This window comes from Dreissena polymorpha, chromosome 1 (assembly GCF_020536995.1).
Source record: "Dreissena polymorpha isolate Duluth1 chromosome 1, UMN_Dpol_1.0, whole genome shotgun sequence".
In the NCBI taxonomy this organism is placed as follows: domain Eukaryota; kingdom Metazoa; phylum Mollusca; class Bivalvia; order Myida; family Dreissenidae; genus Dreissena; species Dreissena polymorpha.
In genome coordinates this window covers 6,180,854-6,205,119 of record NC_068355.1, presented here as the reverse complement: position 1 = coordinate 6,205,119, position 24,266 = coordinate 6,180,854, and the positions used below count along the sequence as shown (strand labels likewise).

At 34.8% G+C, this 24,266-nt stretch overlaps 2 protein-coding genes across 5 annotated transcripts in view; one reads left to right on the top strand and one right to left on the bottom strand.

Moving 5' to 3' along the window:
* The window catches only part of LOC127869412 (branched-chain-amino-acid aminotransferase, cytosolic-like), a 141,354-nt gene extending 126,928 nt beyond the window's left edge, over nucleotides 1-14,426 (bottom strand). For all 3 annotated transcript variants that reach the window (XR_008044554.1, XR_008044555.1, XM_052411963.1), the window contains exons 1-10: nucleotides 14,262-14,426; nucleotides 12,270-12,350; nucleotides 11,129-11,329; nucleotides 9,457-9,567; nucleotides 8,751-8,879; nucleotides 7,977-8,137; nucleotides 6,164-6,306; nucleotides 4,052-4,137; nucleotides 2,750-2,818; nucleotides 2,372-2,515 (exon numbers count right to left, since the gene is read on the bottom strand). Coding sequence is in view for 1 of the 3 variants with exons in the window: in XM_052411963.1 (XP_052267923.1) it covers nucleotides 2,372-2,515; nucleotides 2,750-2,818; nucleotides 4,052-4,137; nucleotides 6,164-6,306; nucleotides 7,977-8,137; nucleotides 8,751-8,879; nucleotides 9,457-9,567; nucleotides 11,129-11,329; nucleotides 12,270-12,350; nucleotides 14,262-14,282 (1,146 nt within the window). In the remaining 2 variants the exon portion in view is untranslated. The remainder of the gene's footprint in view (nucleotides 1-2,371; nucleotides 2,516-2,749; nucleotides 2,819-4,051; nucleotides 4,138-6,163; nucleotides 6,307-7,976; nucleotides 8,138-8,750; nucleotides 8,880-9,456; nucleotides 9,568-11,128; nucleotides 11,330-12,269; nucleotides 12,351-14,261) is intronic.
* Nucleotides 14,427-14,956: 530 nt separating this feature from the next.
* On the top strand, nucleotides 14,957-24,266 carry LOC127869455 (uncharacterized). 2 transcript variants are annotated; one of them, XM_052412063.1, is made up of 6 exons: nucleotides 14,957-15,096; nucleotides 20,184-20,309; nucleotides 21,008-21,076; nucleotides 21,887-21,975; nucleotides 23,194-23,317; nucleotides 24,182-24,266. In XM_052412063.1, the coding sequence occupies exons 1-5, from the start codon at nucleotides 15,052-15,054 to the stop codon at nucleotides 23,216-23,218; spliced, it is 354 nt and encodes a 117-aa protein (XP_052268023.1). In that variant the 5' UTR covers nucleotides 14,957-15,051; the 3' UTR covers nucleotides 23,219-23,317; nucleotides 24,182-24,266. The 2 variants fall into 2 exon arrangements, with proteins under 2 accessions (XP_052268023.1, XP_052268013.1); XM_052412053.1 differs by having other exon boundaries at nucleotides 14,961-15,096; nucleotides 24,161-24,266.

Sequence of the window (24,266 nt, the reverse complement as noted above, 5' to 3'; positions counted from 1 at the left end):
CGAACCAATTAGAATTGACCATTAAAAATAGAAGGTGTTATGATATTTTCACGAGTCCCCTGATGAAAACCTGCTTTAACTTTGTGTAACTTAGTCATAAATAATAAAGAAAAAATGCCTCCGAAATAAGGTGTTGAAGCTTAATTATCCAAAACAAACAAATCTAAACTTTAATAATGGTAGGTAAACAGCTCGCAATTTGGACGTTAACAATAATATTATCAAGCTCGCAATTCGGATGTTAACAATAATATTATCATCGATTTGAATCAAGTTGAAAAGTTATAACAGATTACATTCATGTAACAGATAATGTTATAGCCTATGTGAAGGCAAACAAGATAGTGATAACTCTGAATTTGTTTTTTTTGTTGGTTTCAACAAGTTTTTGATATTATTAAAAGTTTAATGCAAGTATAGTTATTGAGCTAGTGTGATTAAGACATATTTTCTTCACTACTTGGTATCTTTCAAAATTTGGGACCCATTCTTTTTCAAGGTGGACTCATTAATTTTGGTCTGGGACTCATTGGTCTAAAATCTGCGAGTTCAGGGACCCATAGATAGTAAATTCTAGATTATTCCCTGGTAAAGTTAGGGATTGTACCAGAAAAGGCTTCCAGGTATGTCTGCCTGCACACCATATTTTGTGAATAGGCAGGTAAATTACATGCAGTCCTTGATAAAGATTACACTTGGGACCAGTTAGATCAAGGTCAAGGTCACTGTAGCACAAAACCTCCATTAAAACTCAAGATATTGAGAAAAAACTATTATATTTTCTCTACTTTTAGTCACTTTTAGTCACAGTGACCTTGAACTTAACCAGACCAGCCACATGTTAATTGCCTACCCTTTTAATTTTAGCACTATACCTCAAAACTTAAGTTTTTATGCACATATCATTTGTCTATTTTAAGTAACAGTGACTTTGAATAGCCCCAATTCATGGATTCTGAGTATTACTTTAATCCCGGGTGAAGAAATCAAGCAGAAGCTGTTTTGATATTTTTAGAAACATTTAAATTGACCCTCACATCACTGGCCCCAAATATAATCCAGAGTTAGTTTAATCCTGTTTATTTTAGCTTTAATGTATCAAAAGCCTGAGGCTTATTTGAAATGCTCTCAAGACCCTTTCCAGGGACTAGAACCAGCGCTTGGTGTCTATATGGGAGATCTCGAGAGCACTACCACAGTGGGGATCAAACCCGTGATCTCTTGGTTGCAAGGTGGACACCATATCCAATAACCCACCACGACCTTTTATACTTCAGAGTAAGGTCTCTATGCAAGCTTTCTAAATGTAAAGTTTGATCAAGATCATCAATGTTAACTAAATATTTCGACCTATTTGATGCAACTCTATAGCCTGCCTGCCAACCTACCAAATCCCAATTTAATATACAAACCTTTTATTTAAAGTAAACTTTGCAAATAAAACAAATGTAAAACAAAAGTGTCAATGGTCAAAGCCAATCATTGTTTATAACAGCAAAGAACTGGGTCATTGTTGTTTTTTTTGCTTTGTTGGTTGACACATTAAATATGGATCAGTGTGGCATGTTGTTTCACATAGGTGACAGCAGTAATTGGAAGTACATGTATATAAAAATCTAGAAATATATATTGTATTGTTCCATGAAGAAACTCCTTTAATTCTTTAAGTTACATGTTCACCTATACTTTAAATTGAACAACATTTAACCAATCATTCAGAAATTAAACAGGGCATAAGCAATGACAAGAATTCCAGAAATCTGTAAATCCTGATAAAAAGGTTATGGTTTTTATACTGTGCACTTACCCATAATGCCTATTATAAGCTTATGAAGTTTCATTGAATACCTTTTCTACTTCCGTGTTTATCATACCCACAAAAAAGCTGCACAGACTGCTGATCAGAAGGACAAGTGGACTATGGCATAACTATGGACAAGTGGACTATGGCATAACTATGGACAAGTGGACTATGGCATAACTATGGACAAGTGGACTATGGCATAAGTATATGCCTTCAATTTTGGGCATTCAAATTGAGTTATAAATGCTAAAACACTTTGCATGTCTCTCTGCATGAAAAACTTGCTTAATAAAGCATGTCTTTATCCTACTCTTATAATATTTTATTTCTGGGAAAACCAAGCTTTATGCAGGTGTGTAAGGTATCATTGCAGATTTGCCTGAACAATCTGCAAGGGCTTACCAGGGATAATACTTTCCCACTAGACTGGATTTTTCTTTAAAAGATACCAATCTTTAAACGAACAATTCCAGAAAAGCAGAACGTGCTATTATACTGTGTTTACTGTACAGGCTAATGTAAGGTGATACTTTATTCACATGCATTAAGCCCAAATAGCATTTATACCTGTATATCAAGGAGCTCTTTCATGCATCTATTGGTCACTGCCGGATTGTTCATGGTTGGTATCTTCAGCATTTCATTCTTGTAGACCAATCCGTCTATTGGACTCACAACGCATGCTGTCCCAGCACCAAACATTTCGAGGAGCTACAGAAGAAGTAACAAAGAACAACAGACATGCTTTTGTGCTGGGGGTAAATATATGCAATTATATGCAAAATTTAGATATATTTTAAACCTTTAAGAAGAAAAGAGGGGGGATTCAGCATGAACAGTGGCAATCTATAAACAAATATAATACATTTATTGAGATGAAAGTATAAGCATAACAATAATTATCCTAATATATAATGTTAAACATTATCTAAATTGCGGTCTCACCCTATTTTCATTGAGTGCTTTGGTGACCTCCTTCATCGTGTATTTTCTCTCAGTCACTTTAAATTCTCCCTGGAATTGTACATACCTGTCATGTCACTTAATGAAGCCTGAGTGATTATTACAGAGTACTTAAACATTTCAGAAGCAAAGTCAAAATGGCTATGTACAAACAGCATAAAACCAGAACAGCCTGCGAGTTACTCTAGGTTTGGAAATGAAGCCTTTAATACTTGAATACAGTAAGAAAGGCCTTTAATTAAATTAAATTTTTTAAGGGACTACAAATGCGTAAAAATATGTATCTAAGTGGTAAAGGGTTAAACATTTACTAACTACAATGCATACAACTTGACTATTCACAAATATAGATTCAAACATGTAAATGCCTGATGCAGCAACATACTTACAACAAGAGATGTGTTTGTCAAAAACACAATGCCCCCAACTGCGCCGCTTTGATACATGTTTTTTTACCTTTGACCTTGAAGTATGACATTGACCTTTTACCACTCAAAATGTGCAGCTGCATGAGATACACAAGCATGCCAAATATCAAGTTGCTATGTGAAGGGACACAGAAGTTATGAGCATTTTTCGAAACCTTAATGTGAAACCTAAATGCAAAGAATGACTGAAGGACAGACGGACGGATGGTCCGATCACTATATGCCCTCCTTTGGAGGCATAAAAAGGAAATACTATTTATCTATAACACACACTGATAACTGTTTACTGGTACATAAATTTACCAGTATATTTAATTTATTCACAAGGGTATACCAGTACTTATATTCAACATGGTATACTATATGCTGTATATGGTGATTTAAAAACGGTTATACATGGTTTCAAACTGTTTTTTTTTAGTAATTGTCACTTTTTTACTGTGAAATGAGATTGTAAGTTTTATGTTATTCTCATAAAATTATTCATTTTTACACTGTTATAATTTAAAAGCACTAAATAAACATGTTGTTTTTTTTATTTTGTGATTCTTGAGTGTATTCAAACATTGATCATAAAAAATTCATATGTGCCACTCATGAAAATATTTATTTCTCTGATCGCTGATAGAATTAAAATCGAAAAAACATTGTATATTGAAACAAACTAATATCCTTTAATTCATAAAATGTACACATGAAATTTCTTCTAAAATGTTCACTTGAAGAGAGATTATACTTTGAACTCCAAGCTTGTCATTAGCAACAAAAACAACCTGATTTCAATGTCACACATTTTGGATTATTTCCTTGCAGTTCTTTATTAACAACCACAACAAAATAACATTAAAAAATTTACCCATTTTTTACTGAGCTCTAAGAGACTTTTCCGCGTGACTCCTGGCAATACAAGCCCGTCTAGGGGAGCAGTCACTAACTCCTTTTCTAAATTAAGAAATAAAGCAATAAGAAACATCATAAATAATACTAAGAGATTATTTTTTTACTATCAAATCTTTTCAGATGAAATTAAATTAAAACATCTAAAAGTTGAAAAGCTGTCGATTTCATTTTGGAGACACAACTACGGCAGTTTCTACTATGGTTGTGATACTTAAATGCAAACACCAGGCTTCAGGTTTGACCTATGTAATGCGAAAATGTGTCTTATGCAATATGTGGCCAGTGTAGCTCCAGGCCAGCCTTACATTTTGCACAGGCTGGTCAGAAGCTACCCTGTCTGCTTATGAGAACATGAAACCTTTTGAAACAGTGTAGCTCCTATACAGACTTCAAAATGGCGCAAGTAGGTCAGGATCTACTCCGGCCTTATATGAAAAATCGTCCCCTCCCGGCGAAAATGGCCAACCTCAGTTTTGGCACGAAAACGGATTTTGACATTTTCGCAGTGGTAAAAACGGCCTGCTTCTCCCGCGAAGAATTCCAAGGTCCTATCCAATCGGCTTACAAAGTTATACCCATGTAAATGTGTGCGAAAATTTCCAAAGTAAATTGTAAAAAAGTCAGCGGCGGATGAACAAATATGAGAAAAGCTTGAGTCATAGCTCGAGTTAGACAATTTCCTCATATTGACAACAGAAAATGTCACACGTCACTTTAAACATTATGAAACATGAAGGGATATTTAAAAGTTATTATGCAAAGTTTTAGCTTCATTCTGTAATTTAAAAAAGAAAAGAAGTTTTTTCCTTCTCCTAAAAACTTGTAAATATTGAGTTTGGCCATTTTCGCGGGGAGGGGACGATATTACCCACCTATGAACAACAGAACCAAAGGTGTACTGCAGAAGAATAAAAGTATTATATTCAACAAATATTCAATTTCTCAGCAAATAATTATGACAATCTTTTGATAATTGAAAATATTTCCGACAGAGAATGTGTATGTACATATTAAAACCTTAGATTTATTTCAGGGGGATAACCTATTAAGCCAGTCCTGTATCTTCTGCAAAAAGGCTGCCTATACAAGATTCCAGAGGTCACTTGTGAATTATTTATAGAATCCAACTAAATATATTGACCTCCCACATCCAGGTTTGAGAAAAAGTATGGAAGTTTGATATTTAGTATGTAAAATAAAAGAATATCATCTAAGCTCAAGCGACCATCCTGGTCATAACAGTTCATCCAAAACGTTTGGCATAGGACCACCTTATCAACACATGAATGCAATACTTATCAACACATGAATGCAATAATTTGAATAACTAGCCCTCAGTTTGGAAAAAAATAATAAACCATACCTGTCTACAAATGTTTGTCAGAGGACTATATACTATTTGCAATATCCAAAGAAGGAAAACTGTCCCTCCTGGTGGCCAACAACAAAGCTTATTAGAAATTGTCTCGTATAGTAATGAAAGGCTGAGATATCATAAGAACTAAATATTGTGACCAAGTTTCATAAAGATTGGACAATTAATGTTACTTATAGAGTTTTAACAAGGTTTTACTATAGTCATATATGGTCCTTGTCCCCTGTTTTGCAATGTTTTTCAAGGAACCAGAACCATTTTGAAACTTGGTACCAGATAAGAACAAATGGTGTGACTAAGTTTCATCAAGATTGGATTATAAATGTGTTTTCTAGATAATTAACAACCATTTATTAAAGTTGACCTAGTGACCTAGTTTTGACCGCAATTGAGCAAGTTTCAAACTTAGCCAAGTAATAATTGGGACATACTACTAACCAAGTTTCATGAAGATCTGAAGGTAAATGTGGCCTCTAGAGTGTTAACAAGGTAAATGTGTTTTTTGTATGCACACTGCAGACAAAAGGGGCTCAAAAAAGTTCACTATATGCAGATTATAGTAATGTAATAGTCAAATTATCTTAAAAGCATTCAAAGAGAGGAAATCAGCTGAGAGGAGACAAAATCACACCCCTGTCTACAGTAAATCTGGCTAAAAAAAGTATTCAGCCATTGTGAGCTGTAACTCTTGACCTCCATGTTCGTTGACCCAGAAGGTGAACAGGTTCATGGCTCCAACCTCTGTAAGCTGATGGTCATCTCCGAACAACCAAAGCACCTGCTGGCAACCATGACTTGCAGCTTTGGTCTGCGTGTACAATGTTGGCGCATAATTACTGGAAAACCAAGAGCCCTCTCGTTATAAATTTATCCATAGCCAAAAGCTTACCAGGTGGGCATTTGAAACCTTACACCTTTTTTTCAGTACTTTTGTATCGCAACATGTAAAGGCCATAAGAAATGTGTATAGCTAACTATGTACATAATTTCTTTTTTTGCTGGAAAGATTTTTGGTTTGTTCACAAACAATAATTTACCTGTGTATTTGTTTATAATTAGTGTGCAATATGGACATTATATATATTGAAATCTATATAACCAGCATCATCCGCAAATGGACAAGGGCTGTTTGTAAAACATGCATGCCCGCCATATGGGCTGTCCGTTGTAGTGGCAGCCATTGTGTGAATACGATTTTTGTCACTGTGACCTTGATCTTTGACCTAGCGACCTGAAAATCAATAGGGGTCATCTGCGGGTCACGATCAATGTACCTATGAAGTGTCATGATCCTAGACAGAAGCGTTCTTGAGTTATCATCCGAAAATCATTTTACTATTTCGGGTCACCGTGACAATGACCTTTGACCTTGTGACCTCAAAATCAGTCAGGGTCATCTGCAAGTCATGATCAATCTACCTATGAAGTTTCATGATCCTAGGCATATGCGTTCTTGAGTTATCCGGAAACCATTTTACTATTTCGGGTCACCGTGACCTTGACCTTTGACCTAGTGACCTCAAAATCCCTTGGGGTTATCTGCGAGTCATGATCAATGTACCTATGAAGTTTCATGATCCTAGGCCCAAGCGTTCTTGAGTTATCGTCTGACAACCACCTGGTGGACGGACCGACAGACCGACCCACAGACCGACATGAGCAAAGCAATATACCCCCACTTCTTCGAAGGGGGGCATAATAATATTAAGCCACAAGTTGCCAGAATACCTCCAGCCCAGCCTGCACATTTGCAGGAACTGATCAGGAGCTATCCTGTCAAATTTTGAGACCACAAAACCTTGTGGGATACTCGATCCTTTCAATGCATAGTGAAATGTATTTTGCCTACAGTATTCAACATATGATAAGATTCTTATATGATAGATACAAACATACTGGATAATATGTACATTGAAATACTTTCTAAAATTAATATTTTTGTCATTTAACTTTTTGCTTTGAAAGATTGCAGGGTCAATATTATTTGCCTCTGTCAATCTTTGAAGAGTGACATTAAATTCTTGTATAGTATAATACAACCAAATATAACTCCTTGAAAGACAAACAAGAATCACAATTTAACTTTCTCTGAACAAAATGTATGTACATGTCCTTTTTCATACTTAATACTATGTACAACATAAAGTTTGTTTCAAGAAATTACATATTACATTATTTTAAATTTTAAAACATACAAATCGGAAAAATTAAATGAGCCGAGTTCAGAGAAAACTGGGCATAATGCATGTGGGTAAAGTGTCGTCCCAGATTAGCCTGTGCAATCCACACAGGCTGATCAGGGACAACACTTTCTGCTTTCATGACATTTTTCGTTTGAATGAAGTCTCTCCTTAGCAAAAATCCAATTTAGACGGGAAGTGTCTTCCCTGATAAGCCTGTGCAGTCTGCACAGGCTAATCTGGGATGATACTTTACGCACATGCATTATGCCCAGTTTTCTCAGAACACGACTCAAATAAACCACAATTCTACAAGTGCCACTAACCAGCCCATCTTGAAGCCCCCACTGCCTCCAGGCCAGGACCTCACGTATTGGGGGTCAGCCAGTAGCTTCACAGGGGCCAAACCCGTGGCATAGTACGGGCCCACAGGCCCAATAATAACAAACAGTTTGGCAGTCGTTGAAATTGCTACACCCAAGGTAGGCTGCAAGCAATAGATAATATACTGGTATAAAAACCATAGTATATGATGTCTACAAGTCATTTGCTAAAATAAAAATTGAGAGACAAAACATTGAATACCAGTAAATGTTCTTGAACACAAAACACAAATATACTAAATATATGTGCAATAGTCAAGTAAGCAATACACTCAATTTTATATGGTACTTTCATATTTAAATTATTTTAATTCTTATTTTAAGAGCAAGTGAAATGAACAAGACACAACATGCCAGATCAATTCTCATGTTATTTGATTTAAATGTAAAGATTGTGAGATTGTGAGTTACATTAATTTAAACAAGATGTGTTTTTGAAACACTATATCCCCCCCCCCAATATATTTGACCTTTGACCTTGAAGGATGACCTTGATCTTTCACCACTCAAAATGTGCAGCTCCATGAGATACACATGCATGCCAAATATTAAGTTGCTATCTTCAATATGGCAAATGTTATGGCCAATGTTAAAGTTTGAACATACCAAACAAACCAACAATCAGGCAGGGCAAAAACAATATGTCCACCAGTATAGACTGGGGGATATCAAAATTTCAAAATTCAACCAACAGCCCTAGGAGAAGCCCATCCTTACTTCCGTTGCAATATAGGTAGGTCGAACATAGAGAGAGCTGGGTTGCTCCTTAGATGCCTTGGGGACCCAGTCGACATCTATCGAGATCAGCTTCTTTATCAACTCCACCAGCTCCCGTCCTTCAAAAGTCTGCTCACAGAGAACAGTGTATGATGAAAGTGCTTAAACAGGGACATGGTGCAAAATTACCTTGGGGATATAAAAATATATATTTATTATATTTATTTTAATGTTTTTATTTTTACTTTTTGTTTCATTTTTTTTGCAGTGTTTCAGAGTATTTCAATTTAGCTGTTTATTTAGACCTCACCATGTCCTATAACATTTTTTTATTCCTGCGTTGAACTACAATCGATTTTCCATACATATTGTTTTCCCAATTAGCATTATTGCATGACTAAATTCTCAGATATTCAATAACAAGAATTGAAGATATATTTTTTTCCAAACAATTCCCATGTGTACCAATTAACCAAATAATGCGTTGCTGATCAGGGGCATTGAACTTCAAATAAGAAATGTGAATCCATATGCATCTAAAAACAAATGTTACCATTATACCAGATACAAGTTGACAAACAGCAAATTCAATATACTCTTTTAACAGTTAGGCAGTCAGTTCAAAAGACATCACAAAAGATCCTCAAACTGCATGAATGTTATTGTAAAACTTATCTAAGGATACCTTGAAAAATAAATATCTTACTGGCAGAGCAGATCGCTCAGCGCTGGTCAGCATTCTCTTCATGTTTTCCATTGGTCGGAACAATCGAATCCGATTGTCAACACCACGGAAAGCCTTCATTCCCTCGAACAACTGAAAAAAACACAGCATTTTTTTACGACGATCATTCACTGAACTAATTTAATAATCAAAATGCAAGTATTACTTGCACAGAAAGTCATGAAGTAATAAATAGAATACAGAACAGGAAAATGTTTTTAAATGAATTTCAAGAGAAACTGGAAAGTCCCTTTTTAACAATATCATACTTGGTATCTAATTGTTGGGTATTAGAGACTTCTTCATTTTAGGTCTTTTATGGTTCAATTTGAGTTAAACTTAAAAATATACACTTTTTGTTTCTCTTTATTGCAAAACAAAATGAACACATAATTTCCAAAAATATTAACATTCATTCTAAAAAAAAAGATTTAATAACATAAACATGAATCGCCAGTTTCGTCAATATGAAAACTACAACTTCCAATATTATATGGATGGTGAATTAACATCCGACTTTCAAAATTATAAAAGTTAGATCTGCAGATAAATAAAACAAATTATCGATAATATGCAATGTTCAATTATGAGATTAAAATTAAATGTATCTTCGAACAGTTAAAGCAAAAACATCTTAGTACTTGTATTATTTTGGTAAATTTCATTTTCACAGTTTCTACAAAAGATCAATTTAATCATTATAACCGCAGTTTAATGCCGATGCAAACAACACCTCCCTAATTGTCTCAATAGGAGAACAACAATGAAATCAATAATCTTGGGTTCTCTTCTCTAATTGATTACAACTCGAGCCTTTCCTGTCAAGGTTTGAGATCTTCATTAACAGTTTATTAGAAATTTACATTCATATCACATAGGGTAAATACTACAATCATGTCTCTGTAATAAAGGATGTTAGAATAGACCACCCTTGATTAAGAAGAGGTGTCAGTAATGACATGCCATAATCGCCTTCCAGAAACCATATTTAAAACATGTGATAATAATGAAACTCATACTGGTGTTCATCACATTGTTATCCTAACAGGCTGTCCGGTTAGCGCAGTGGTTATTACACACGCTTGTAACCTACGCAATGTAGGTGCAATGCTTGTCCCTGGAAGCATGTGAGTCTAGTTGGTGTTCAACTTATCAGACAGGTGGAGTTCCTGCATGTTCTGTGCCCCCTTCACCCAACAATATAAGACTACATCCGAGTTGAACATTTTTCAGAAATCTTCAAAGTTCTCAACTTTTGTGAGTCTAGTTAGCAAAATAAGTAGGTGCTGGGACACACTCCTGGTCCTCACATTGTGCAGCCTCACAAGGACCTCATAAACATATAAAGACAACCATTGGACATCCTTAAAATTACAATAATAGTTTGATTTAACTAAAAAAACAATACAAGTTTGTTTGATGTTGATTTTTTTAACCCTTTGCATGCTGGGAAATTTGTCGTCTGCTAAAATGTCTTCTGCTGAATTTCTAAATTTAGCATTTTCTTCGATTTTTTTCAAAGAATATTATCAGAATAGCAAACAGTTTGGATCCTGATGAGACGCCGCATTCTGTGGTGTCTCAATCTGGATCCAAACTGTTTGCAAAGGCCTTCAAAATTCGGTTACCGCACTGAAAGGGTTAAATCTAGTACCTCTACTGCATAATGCAGACACTTTGCTGCTGGGTGAATCTGGAAATTCTTCATTGGACAAATGCGTGGCTTTTCCCATCCTTTAGATTCAGACCAGTCAACTTCTAGCATGTGGTCTGAAAAGTGGTGGCCAAATTTCAACTTGGACACATCTGGCTTTGCAGCTGGAGATTTTGTTCTTGTAATTTCAACATCTTTAGCCTGAAATGATACATTAAACAGATTTGTAATTAACTCAAATATAAAAACAGTATATCCTCCTCAAAAGTCATTAATCTAGCCATGGTCATGAGGCCTGCTTATGTAGGTTTATTTAAACCAAACTAACTGTTGTATGTACTGCTTGCCAAGTAAAAATATGTTTGTAGTTAGCTAACATAAGGCCCTCGCTCTTTGTGCATGTGCAACAATCTTTTAGACACTGTTTTCTGCTAACAGGTATTTTATCAGGTTTACAATCTCATGCAGTCTTACAGTTGTTGTCCAGATTGGACAAACATAAATATGCTGAGATGTGTCCTTATAAACAATAGAATATGAAAATTTTGCCTTTTTTAAGAATGTACATTTTTTTAAATTTAAAGAACTGCAAAAAAACAGATTTAGTTCAGGGCTTTTTTTCCTTCTTTGGGACCCGCCAAAAATTGGCCCTTTCCCCTCTGATTTTTTTCCCCCTCAGCAGATAAATTGTCCCCCAGACTTCAATTTTTTTCCCTAAACAAAAATTAAAAATATTTTTTTTTTTTATATTATTTTTTACTTTAAATACATAAGTTAACCTGATCAAGTGTAGAAAATATAACATATTGCATAATTAAATTATCTGTTGCCTTGAATTTGTTTTAAAAACAACAAAATATGTTAAATTGATTATTTAAGACTTTCCTTATTTTCCCCCAAATCCAACGTTTCGCATGATTTTTTCCCCCAAAATCAGGCATTTCGCGTGATTTTATTTCCCCTCAAAGAGGCCAGGCCCTTTCATCCAAATCAGATAAAAACCCCTGTAGTTGAAATTGGCTGTCAAAAGGATTTCATAACCGATCCCAATTGAAGTCCAGAGCTCTACCATCAGAGCTTTCAAATATTTTTGTTCAACAAAAAATGTCTTCATGAATTAAAAGTGACATTAAGAACTGACCTTAAATGAGGATGTTGATGCAGTGGCGTATGATCGTGCAGCAACATATCTTGCTGTCTGTTGAACAGCACAACAAGCAACCTGAGAATAAAAGAAAATACAATATAAAAGAAAATGAAGTCCAAATCATGAATTGGTTTTTCTTAACCAAAAGCTAATCAACTGATATTTATGCTAGCTTTTCACTAAAATATGAATATCATAGTTTGTGAAAGCTCATATTTGAAACGAGTAAAATAATACACAGAAGTGATAAAAGGGCCCTCGTTTGGCTGTTTTTGAGGCCGAAATTTGACCCCATTCCCCCCTTTAAATAGTATACTTTTTCCCCCTATTTCAGCTTAAAATTCCCCCCTCCAAAAAAAAATAAAATAATAATTTATTTTTAACTTTTATACTTATGTTGCCAGCTGGTATCGTGCTATAAACCTTTAATTTAATGTGTATTTATGTAAATTACATTAAAATATAGCAATATTAAGTGTTAAATGATTGGTGAAAAGATCATCTGAAATTCCCCTTTTCGCCCAAAACGATGTGAAATTCTCCCCTCTAAGGGCCCCGGCCCCAATCCCCAAAGTGTAGCAAGGCCCCTGGATAAATAAATTTCATACTCTAAATAATGTCAGTTAGGCGGATCGAGGCCAAATTAACACAGATGCATAGAAGCCCAGTTTAACAACGACAGGTTCTAGGAAGATAGTGACAACTAGTGCAGTGCCTAAGTCTGCAACTGCCCTAAATTGGCCACCCAAACAAAATTACCTGGTAGCACTTAAGAAAATATGATTATCTTTTGAATTTCTATCAATACTAAGTATTTTACTAATATCATGGCAGTCATATTACCAATTCACAATTTTCCTGGAATAGCTGGTTAACCAGTGTCATTGTGCACATAATCCAGGGATGTAAACTAACGCTTTACAATTGGTTGCTCAAATGGGCAACCATCTTTTGTAGTTTGGTTGAGTAACAAGCCCTGTACCATTTACATGTAGTGTCATGTGTATATAATACTTTGTTTAAACAATAGATAATTAAACAACAACATTGCTAACATAAAAAAAATTCTTTGTATTATGTCTTAATATGAGTCTTACTAAAAGCATTTGATTGGCTTAATAAATAAATTTTATTTATCTTATTATTAATTCACAATGGCAAATATTATTAAATATTCAATTGCACTGAATTGTTTCAAACTAACAAAAGCAAGTTGCCAGATTGGACTTCTGACATTAGAATTTGAATTGCATGGGCCAAAATCTACTGGCCCTGGGCTCACGGGCAACCACTAATTTCTATCCCTGTACTCCTCTTATACCAGTACAACTACACTAAATAAAGTGAATCGGAGGTATTAGGGTGAATGGCCATTGAAAAGATTTTGTGACCAATTGAAACACACATCATAGAATCTGCCACCCTTGGATTTGTAGTCCAGTTCACTACCAATAAATAGAACAGAACAGTATATTTATTTTGACTTAAGCATAACAAGTTTATCGTCACATACAAATAGTTTTACAGACATGCGCGGTGAATATACATAATTACAGTGTACAAATTACATACATCAATTAATAATTCACTTATCACTGGAGGAATAAAGCTACTAGGCATTTAAAAGCAAGGCTACAATCTGGGTCATAATTAAAATCTAAGTCATACTCATATACTGTATGTCTTTGATAGCTAAAAAGTAATCCAGTTATAAAGGAAAGCATATTTGATCAGATGTGATATATTACTGAATGAACTTATAATGTTTCGTCATGAACTGTTTGAATCTAGTAGATTTGAAATCAGATGTATGGTGTCTTCTCAAGGGCAAGAAACCAAACATAAAGTACCATTTATTATATATCGACTTTCCATCAAACTGTTATTTAACGTTGGAAATCTATTTAGTATGATGACAACTAAGCTACTGTATATGATTTGTGTCATTAAGTTACCATTTTATGATATGCATTCATTGTAACTTACAGATAGTTTGTTTAATGTCATTTTCTCCCAACCTTAAATGTTTATTTACGCAAATGTAAACAATCTGCCCGATTGTCAGTGACACTGAAGGTCACAATATACTAAATCTTTTCCATATTTAATTCATTGTAAAACCGACAACTTTAAGCGAAAACAATTCAACCCTTTGCATGTACAGACCACCATAACCATAGCGTTTCTAAAAGGGCATTCTAAGCTGAATCGATTTCAGCAAATAAAAGGATATGTCATTTACAAACTATAAAAGAACTTAACACAAATCAAAATCAACTATTTTGCAACTTCTTATTTAGTATAATGTAACCTAAATATAAATCGTCTGCTGATCCAGAGTGACTCGGCTCAGGTACCATTCATACACATGGCTCAGGTACTACTTAGGGGCCGGTAACGCTGTATTCCAAATAAATTAACAGCCAAAGAGTATTCTCAAAAGTAGTGCGGTGTTAACTCCGCCCACGAAGGGAGATAACTTAGTCTGTTGTAAAAAATGGCGGTGTTAAAATTTCTCTCTTTTATTGACGCCGACAATTACATCAGAGAGGAAGAAATCAAAACGTGCGAACGTTTTGTTTTTTTTGGCAAGACGTGGGTCACCGAAGTCTACAGGTATTTTAACAGTGCGATTCCAGTGTTTTTTAATGGTCATTTTGGTATTCGAAGATATGTGCCTGTTAAATGCTGCACCTTGCTTATTGTTTACACCCCTCCAGCATTTTGAAGTTCCTGTTCTGTTGACCTACACTTCCGCAGATGCATAGTGTGTTATATGGTGCCCTTATTTTGGCAAGACGTGGGTCACCCCAGTCTACAGGTGTTTTAATATTTCGAATCGAATTTTTGTGCCTGTTAAAGCGGGTTAAATATGTTATAATAACACACAATATGCAAGAAAAATGATACATTTAAGACGAATTTCACAAAATACAGCAAATACAAATTAGCGCCCCGAGCCGATTGTGACGAAGATAATGCGTAATTATTTTCCTACAATAACCGATGCATTCGTCTTTTTAGTAAGTGTTCGTGTGTCGTATGAATCGATATCGCTGCAGGAATTTCAAATGAACCGTTAAACTAAATTTAGATTCACATCGTACATGCATGATATACATGCTGGCGAATTCGGATGTACAGCCTTTTTCGATTTCAGAATTAAATATCTGGCTTATTCAGCATTTTTTTACACATGTTCTTCTTAACTTTTATTTTAGTTTAGGCCAAAAAAAAAAATAGTCTTGGTTCAGGGAACCCGACCGACCCTATTTTTTGCCCCCGACCCTAACGATTTTTTGGTCCATGGAAAAAAATCTGATGGCGAAAATGCTAAAATCTCGTAAAATTTCATTGAAAACAGCCACCATTTAAACCTGGATTGGTTGTCTATATTTTTCTCTTTGTTTCAATGAAAGTGTTCGCAATTTGAACAGTGAACAAAAACCGGTCTGCACCTGTATACGAGACATTGCTTGACCTTATTGTTATTGAAGTGCGCATGCTAGCTGGCCAATCAACATTGAGCTCGCTTACAGATGAAATAACGTTGTTGAATGAAATGTAAAAATGGGTGGAGCTATGGAGTAATATTCGGTAATTCATGCGCAGACACTGTGCACTTTGAATACACAGTTAAAATTGTCGTCTGCAAACAAAATAGCGGCCGGTCGCAAATGTCGTATTATTAAAGATTAAAAATGAAAAGAAGCGTGACAATAATTTAATTATTTCCAAGCTGTCTATTGATCTGAATTTAAAAGTGATAATTAAATAATTAGTTCTATGTCGATGATGTTACAACTTTCTGTCAATTTCCGATCAAATGAAAAGATGATAATCAATTAATTTGTTTGTTTAACTCGCACACTATGCTAACTGACAGCAGCGTATTTTAATCAAATGAAAATGTGAAAAAACGCGCGGTTTAATTGTAATTAAAGTTTCGTATTTTTAACACATAGGAAGAGTCATTCATCTAGTCTACTATAAAAATGGAATTAACCACTTTGTCTCTACAGTCGCTAACATGGCGTCTTTAACCTTAAAGCGTCGTTGGACGAAAAAGAGTCATAAAAAAAAATAATTAAAACACAAAACACTAGAGCATTCCAAGAGTCATGGAAACTTGACAACAATTGGCTTCGCTTTGATAATGAATCAAAATCAATGTACTGTGACGCCCTTAGCCTGTACAAACCAATAGCAACATTCAAATTTATGTACACTGCTCACTTCCTTAGTGTTTTATACAGGAAGGAAAAAGGGCGTGGTGCAAAATTTCAAAAAAGGGCACTTTAGCGCGCGACATTCATAAAAAGGGCACAAATATATCTGTATAGTGACTTAATAACAAGCTTTGTTACACACAAACATTGTATGTATAGTTTTGAGATTTATTGTTGAATAATTAAACCAACAAAATTCAGAATGTATATTTTATTATGTGTTTTATATTTTCATGTAGAAACAAAAAACAAGATTAAACACCATAAGATATATATCTTATACAAACTATAGCTTTTCAAAGAAGTCTTAGAATACTGTTAAATGAGTTACCCTCTTAAACAATTATTTATATTTAAAACGTTACACACATTGCACAAACAAGTCCTTTATATACATCTTAAATGGAGATTCACACACACTAACACTTTGTTGAATAGTCAGAAAGTTCTGCGTAATGACATTGTTTTCATGACCACGTGTTGTATTGTGTACATTTTATTTCGCAAAAAGTGTAATTAGGAACGGCGCCGTACTGTCTTTTGTTCATTGTCAATTAATTCTATACACGTTAATTGGTGTCCGATATAAACTTGTTTTGCTTACAAAGCAATTTATATCAATTTCTAATTTATGTTTCGTCGAAAGTGGAATGCCAAAATCGGAAAGCGTACGTTGTGACATTCTAAACACGAATGATAAGTGGTACAAGTTCAATATTTTTGTAAAATTCATATCTGTGTTTGCCAATTAACATATTTTGACAAGTTACAAACAGGTCATAATGTTCTTAATTGAACCAATGGTGCAGGCCTACTACTGTTACAACAATTAACAACTTTTGGCCAAACAGGGTCCAAGACGGGGTAACAACTTCTTTGCCGACATTCACACGTTATTGTAATCAAAACATCGTGACAATAAACAATCACGTGCTCCAATTAAGCGCGGTCTGCCTAACCGTGAACAGCAAACGTGTTAAGATTGTCGTCTGCTACAATTCATCAACACACATCTACTGTGAGCCTGCGCCAATTGTATTGGATAGGAGGCGGAGCGTTATTTTAATCGACAGCTTTAATATGAGCCTGCGCCTATTGTATTGGATAGGAGGCGGAGCATTATTTTAATCGACAGCTTTAATATGTCACGGGTTGCTATTTTCGTTGTATGGCCAATTTTCAGGAAGTACAGTGGACGTCATGGGGTTTTGTAATCGGCGTATGGAAACAATTATCGGGCGTAATATACGGCCATACGCCGCTTAGTGCAAGCCCTGTAAATTAATTTTTATTAACTCAAAACTGTTTTGCATTAAATTGAAATCAAATCAATATTTTACAGATACAACTGGTGTTTTTTTTTTTATTTAATTACGCATAAAAATAAATGTTTTGATATAACTGAATTATGCATGAAATGCACAATTTTCACGTGAATAACATCGAGGTTTTCATCAAGTCTCCTAAGTAACTGTGCACGATTGTATCCGGACCGATTAGTGTTACAAAGCCACTGAAATTATCGATTGATATTGACACATGGTTATTCACGCATGACGTATTCACAACCGTGCGAATCTTCGCTGATAATAGTCGGCTTAGAAGCTTGGTTAAGAGGCAATTAAGATGTTATCAATAATGTCGCGCATGGCGGAAAACAGGGCGGCGGCCTTTGAAAAGGGCAGCGTGGCGCTGATTTGCTTTGAAAGGGGCAGCGAGGCGCTTCAAAAAAGCGGCGTGGCGCCGCGCCTCGCTAAAACGGTCTGGATAAAACACTACTTCCTGTGCGATGCGCTCAAACCCATTGCCATTTTATAAAAAAATGTACCAGAAGAAAGACTTGTGCTATTCTGAGGTTACCCTCCTTTTGACAGCCACTATTCAGACTCTTGAGCACCTGTCGGAGACTAGGTCAGGTCTCATGATGAAAAAAATTCTGAAGGTCACACCCCAAACACCAGAGACTGATAAAGATGGCTTGTTCACTTTTGAATATGAAGGTCACACTATTACAGACAGACAAACAAAAAATGGTTGGCTCAAAGAAATTTTGGGCCAGCGCTAGCCCTGAAGAAGTGCATAAAGAGCTAGGAATATTGAATAATATACAACGACTAAATACCACATGTGCAATGTTAATCATTTGGTCAGTGTTTAAACAATCATGGGTGCATTAACTGACCCTTTTTCACCCTGAAATCAGTCGACTGGTAAAAAAAAAAAAAAAAAAAAAAAAAAAGAAAAACCTACCTACCCTCCTACATTTTTCTGGCCATGTTCCCTGAACCAAGACTATTTTTTTATTTGGCCTTATATTGAAATATATGTATAATAAGTTTTTTACACATTTTATATTAATTAATAAATATTTGACAAGATCGTATATACCCGCTTTAAATACCGCACCTAGCTTATTGTTTACACTTTCTCTATGGGTTTCAAGATGCTGTTGACTCGCTTCAAAAGTGAGTTCACGATGATAAAGCCAAAAGGGTTACATGTACATGCAAATAAGTGTTGTCGGAATCGTTAACCTTGGCCACTGGCTATAGATTTAAAACATTACATCAACATGACCAACAAATGTAAAGCTCTAGAACACAGTAATCATGCTTAAGACTTAGGCTAAGTTTATATGAAATTCACTTGCACAGAACATTTATAATGCATATCGATTCACTATACTGACTATGTGAAAAAAAATTAATTAAGCTGTACGTTTACCAAAAAACATACTGAAGTTTTGTCTGTCAATTTTCCTTTGCTAAAAATTTGCAAGCAGACTTGAAAATCTCATTTATCTTGAAATAATTATTTACATGTTTCTTGCATAATTTTTTAACACAATCGCTCCTCAACACCATGACTAGGTTCGCCCTACATCAAAAATAATTCAGGACTTTCTATCACTTCAATATTTTCCCACTTACTACAAAATCATGCTACTTTTGCAAATTACATACCACATATGTATATTTTTGGCACATTTGCATCAAATATTTATATGAAGATGTCAGTGCCATTGATCGTTAAGAACAGAGACGCGAAAGACATAATGGGTTTAAAGAACATGTGTTGTTTCTGCCATTGCAGTCTTTCCGAAATACCGTCGGTCCTCGGATTTTTCCGATAATAATTTGGAAAATTTGGAAATGATTCAAATATTACCGAACCTCGTGACCTTTTTATCAAACCAAAAGTTCTTACAATTTAACTGCCGTAAAATTGTGTGACCTGTTTGAACATTAATACCTATAATATTTATTTTCCTTATATATTTAATTTTGCATTCAGAAAATAATAGTCTCCTTCTAATAATGTAGAGTAAATGGTGTTTTATAGTTTGTTGTTTACACAGATAGTTGTACCAATGATTATTTAATCCATGTCTTGCTTCTAAATTGTTCATGGTGTTCTTATTATTATTTCATTATTCACTGATGTGTACTTGTTTCTAACTTGAACAGAAAAATTGATGGCTTGGCTTGAGTTTATTGAATATATTTTAATAACCAATTAATTAAAACATATAAACAAATATACAATGCCAACACATAAATGGAAAACATTTCAATGAACACACAAACTTTGTTGTCATGATAACAGTATATCTGGTTGTTCTGACTTCATGTGTTAAAATTATTGTTTAATTATGGCATGTCTTAAATACTTAATTTAGATAATGGATGCATTTTTACATCTGCTGTGTTTGCCTTTGGATGGCAGTGTTCTCCATGTAGCAAGTACAGTATGGACTGCCATATTTTTGGCACAAGACCCTGATAAACACAGGTATTTAAGCGAGGTATGTAGCATGTTCAATAATAAAATCTTAATACCTTAACTTTGAGGCATTTCCGTGAACATTTAAACATTTACATTAAAATGACAGCACATTAACGTTATTAAGAAATAACCCTTTGCATTGACCAATATGATGGAAACCATATTTTAGCTCACCTGAAATTAAAGGGCTGAGATTTTGTGACAGTTGCTGGAACATGTAAAAACTTTTAAGCATTGAAATATTTTTAAATATTATGAAATATGGTCATAACTGCATGAAGGTTCATGTTAAATCTGTGCATTTACTTGGTATTTATTAGGAATTGTTTGATGGTCTCAATGAATAATAGTATATAAAGCATTGATTAAAAGAAGTCTATATTGTTATTTTCAAGAATAACTTGATTGAGTATTATAAGTTCGGCTGTTTTCAGAGAAAACTCGAGGTATTGTCATAGCCAGCTCGTGCTGTCGTCTGTGTCGTGCTAAAACCTTTACTTTGGCTCTAAAATGAAAGTGCTTCACTTACAACTTTGAAACTTTATATGTAGATGCACTTTGATGTGTTCTACACACCACACTCAATTTTAAGGTCACTAGGTCAAAGGTCAAGGTCTTTGTGATTTAAAAATAATTCTGACAAGCTTTCATTTATTCAAGACTGAACCTGCCGCCGAGCGTTGCTCTTGTCTTAAGTGTACTATTTTCTATGCAAAGGTGCAGATACTGGAGTATGATCATCTGGTTGGAGCAGTCAATGAGGGTGGATTCCACTGGTCTCTTATAGTAAGTGAAAATGATTCTCAATTTACTTGCGAAATATCACGGTTGTCCAATTTTTAACTTGGATACATGTATAAATGGCATGAAACATTGTCTACTGGGCCTCTACAAAAATTGGTTCCATAACAGAGCTGGGGCCAAAATTTGCCCTGTCCTGTGATGAATCTGTTTTTCCTCTATGTGAACAGTAAACCCTTCAAAAATCTTCACTCAAAACACATGGCATAGAGCTTACATTTTTGGCATTCGTATAGGGGGCTTCTACAAAAATTGTTGAGATTACAGGCTTGGGGCCAAAAGTTAGGCCCACCATGGGGCCCAATATGTTTTCCCTACATGTATATACTAAAAAAACTTCACAAATAGTCTTCTCTTAAACCACAAGGCATATAGGATAAATATTGTGCATACAAAATTGCCAAGTGGACATCTGCCAATATTGTTCAAATTTAGGCACACAGGTTAAAATTTGCCCTGTCCTGCTGGGCCATTGTGTTCATACAAGAAAGTATGTAGTTAGTAAAAACTTAAAAAAACCTCTGAAAACATAAGGCATAGATAATAGGTTTTTGGCATGAACAATTTATAGTATTTTCATCTTGATTGCTAAATTTATTTTTCTTGTTCAAAAAAATATCCCCAACCTGGAGCAGTCAAATTATTTTTATATATGTACATAGAAAAAAAAACTTTAAAATTCTTCTAAATAGGTTAAATTTTCAAGATTCCTGCCAGTGGGACTAATTATTAAGATCGCATATTATTCAGGTTAGCACCCCAAGGCCCTCTGGGGGCCTCTTTTATTTTCTTCAGGTTGTGCAACCGAAAGACAACAAAGTATTGTACATAAATCCGATGGGGGAGCAGAATGTTTCCCAGCAACAGATCCTGCAACAATGGATGTAAATGTGTACATTATTTAATTAAACAGATTAGATACATTTAACTTCATATACTAAATTAGAAAATATCACAGACTGTAAAATGCTATGTAAATATTTAACTTGCAAATAATCATCATTTATATAAAAAGTTTACACTGATCAGATTGTGGAGGTTTTGGTGTCATGTCCGTTACCGAAATTAGACTTCCTGACAATATGTAGCATTAGCGTAATTCCTTCTTAGTTTGATTGACACCTTTCAGTGGTTTATGGGAATAATTGCCTCCAAGAACTTTTTTATGTCCCCCACCACTATAGTGGGGGACATATTGTTTCTTCCCTGTCTGTAGGTCTATCTGTCTGTAGGTTTGTTTGTTGGTTTGAGTGTATGTTTGCGTCAAACTTTAAAATTTGCCATAACTTTTGCAATATTGAAGATAGCAGCTTGATATTTTGCATGCATGCATGTGTATCTCATGGAGATGCACATTTTGAGTGGTGAAAGGTCAAGGTCATCCTTTAAGGTCAAAGGTCAAATATATAGCTTCAAAGCGGCGCAATAGGGGACATAGTGTTTCTAAAAACACTTTTCTTGTTTAAACCATGTGACCCTGACATTAACCTAACTAAAAATCCTGATAATTTACATTTAGGCTTAGTACTAGCACTTAGCAAGTTTCATTAATATTCCTGCATTGGTTTGTTTACGAGAAGAGGCGTGGACAAGGGAAACATTTCTTTACTTTATGCTTTTGTTTGCTCTTGTTTGAAGTACAAGAAATCCATGTTTTAACCTTCTAACCTTGACCCAAATAAAAATCCTCACAGTATGCCGAACCAAGCTAGCTATTAATAAATCTGACCAAGTAACATTAAAATCCTTCATTGATTTATGTTAAGAAGCACTGGCAAGGTAATTATGTTTTTAACCTTGTGAACTTGACTTAATTGACAAATCTGCCAATATGCAAACCAAGGCTTTGTAATGAACACTCCTTCTAAGTTTCTTTTTAATCCTTTAAGTGTTTTATGAGAATAAGTGCTGACAAGATGCAAGGAACATCTAACCAGACATCCTGACATCACTCTGGACAGCGCAAAAATATGTCTCCATTACCAGCTAGGGAATTTCATTCCTTATTCATTCCAAAAATTTAGCAAATAATATTTGTACTCATAATGTATCATTTATGGTGATTTGATGATGTTGTTTTTTTACTTTTTGCTTTTGAACAGTAAATGTGTGCACATTCGGCGCTGATCCAGCATTGATATGGGCGGACCAATACATTGGAACATACTCTGCCCACGTCATGCAAAACAGTCAGATTCAATATCTTGCGGTGTCTACGTTTTAAAGGTAATGGAATCTGTTATTTGTACTTCCCAATGATTTTTTTTCTTTAAGCGTTGTTTGTCTTTTTGTCCATCTGTGACACTTTCTGTCCACAGCTGTTTCTTAACTTTTTCTTGTAATGAACCTTTAAAATTTATTTTCTATTATGTTGCATTGGTACACGCATAAAATTTATCTGCATCAACTTGGTAAGCCATAGTTATCCTCTTCATTGATTGAAAGTAAGGAATCTGCATCAACTTGGTAAAGCCATAGTTATCCTCTTCATTGATTGTGAGTAAGGAATCTGCATCAACTTGGTAAAGCCATAGTTATCCTCTTCATTGATTGAACGTTAGGAATCTGCATCAACTTGTAAAGCCATAGTTATCCTCTTCATTGATTGAAAGTAAGGAATCTGCATCCACTTGGTAAAGCCATAGTTATCCTCTTCATTGATTGAAAGTAAGGAATCTGCATCCACTTGGTAAAGCCATAGTTATCCTCTTCATTGATTGAAAGTAAGGAATCTGCATCCACTTGGTAAAGCCATAGTTATCCTCTTCATTGATTGAACGTTAGGAATCTGCATCAACTTGGTAAAGCCATAGTTATCCTCTTCATTGATTGAAAGTAAGGAATTTCATAACTTTTTTTTGCTTTCCATAGCTGTTGCTCAGTAACTATTGTATGTAACTACATGAAACTTGTAATTAATATGTATGTTCATAAAATGTTTGTGCGTGCCTAAGTATTACTTGGATTGCCTGGTAAATTAATTTTCAAACCCACTTAATTGGTTGAAACAGTTGTGTTTTTTCTGCCAATGCTACCTCTCAGTAAATATAATGATATTAACAACTTTAGTAAGCAGAATGCTACCTGCAGAATCAATCCCTAGAGTTTGTGCTCAGCAAAACACAACTACTAGAAGAACGGAGACGAATAGCCAGAAGACTGCTTTCTGAAGGGG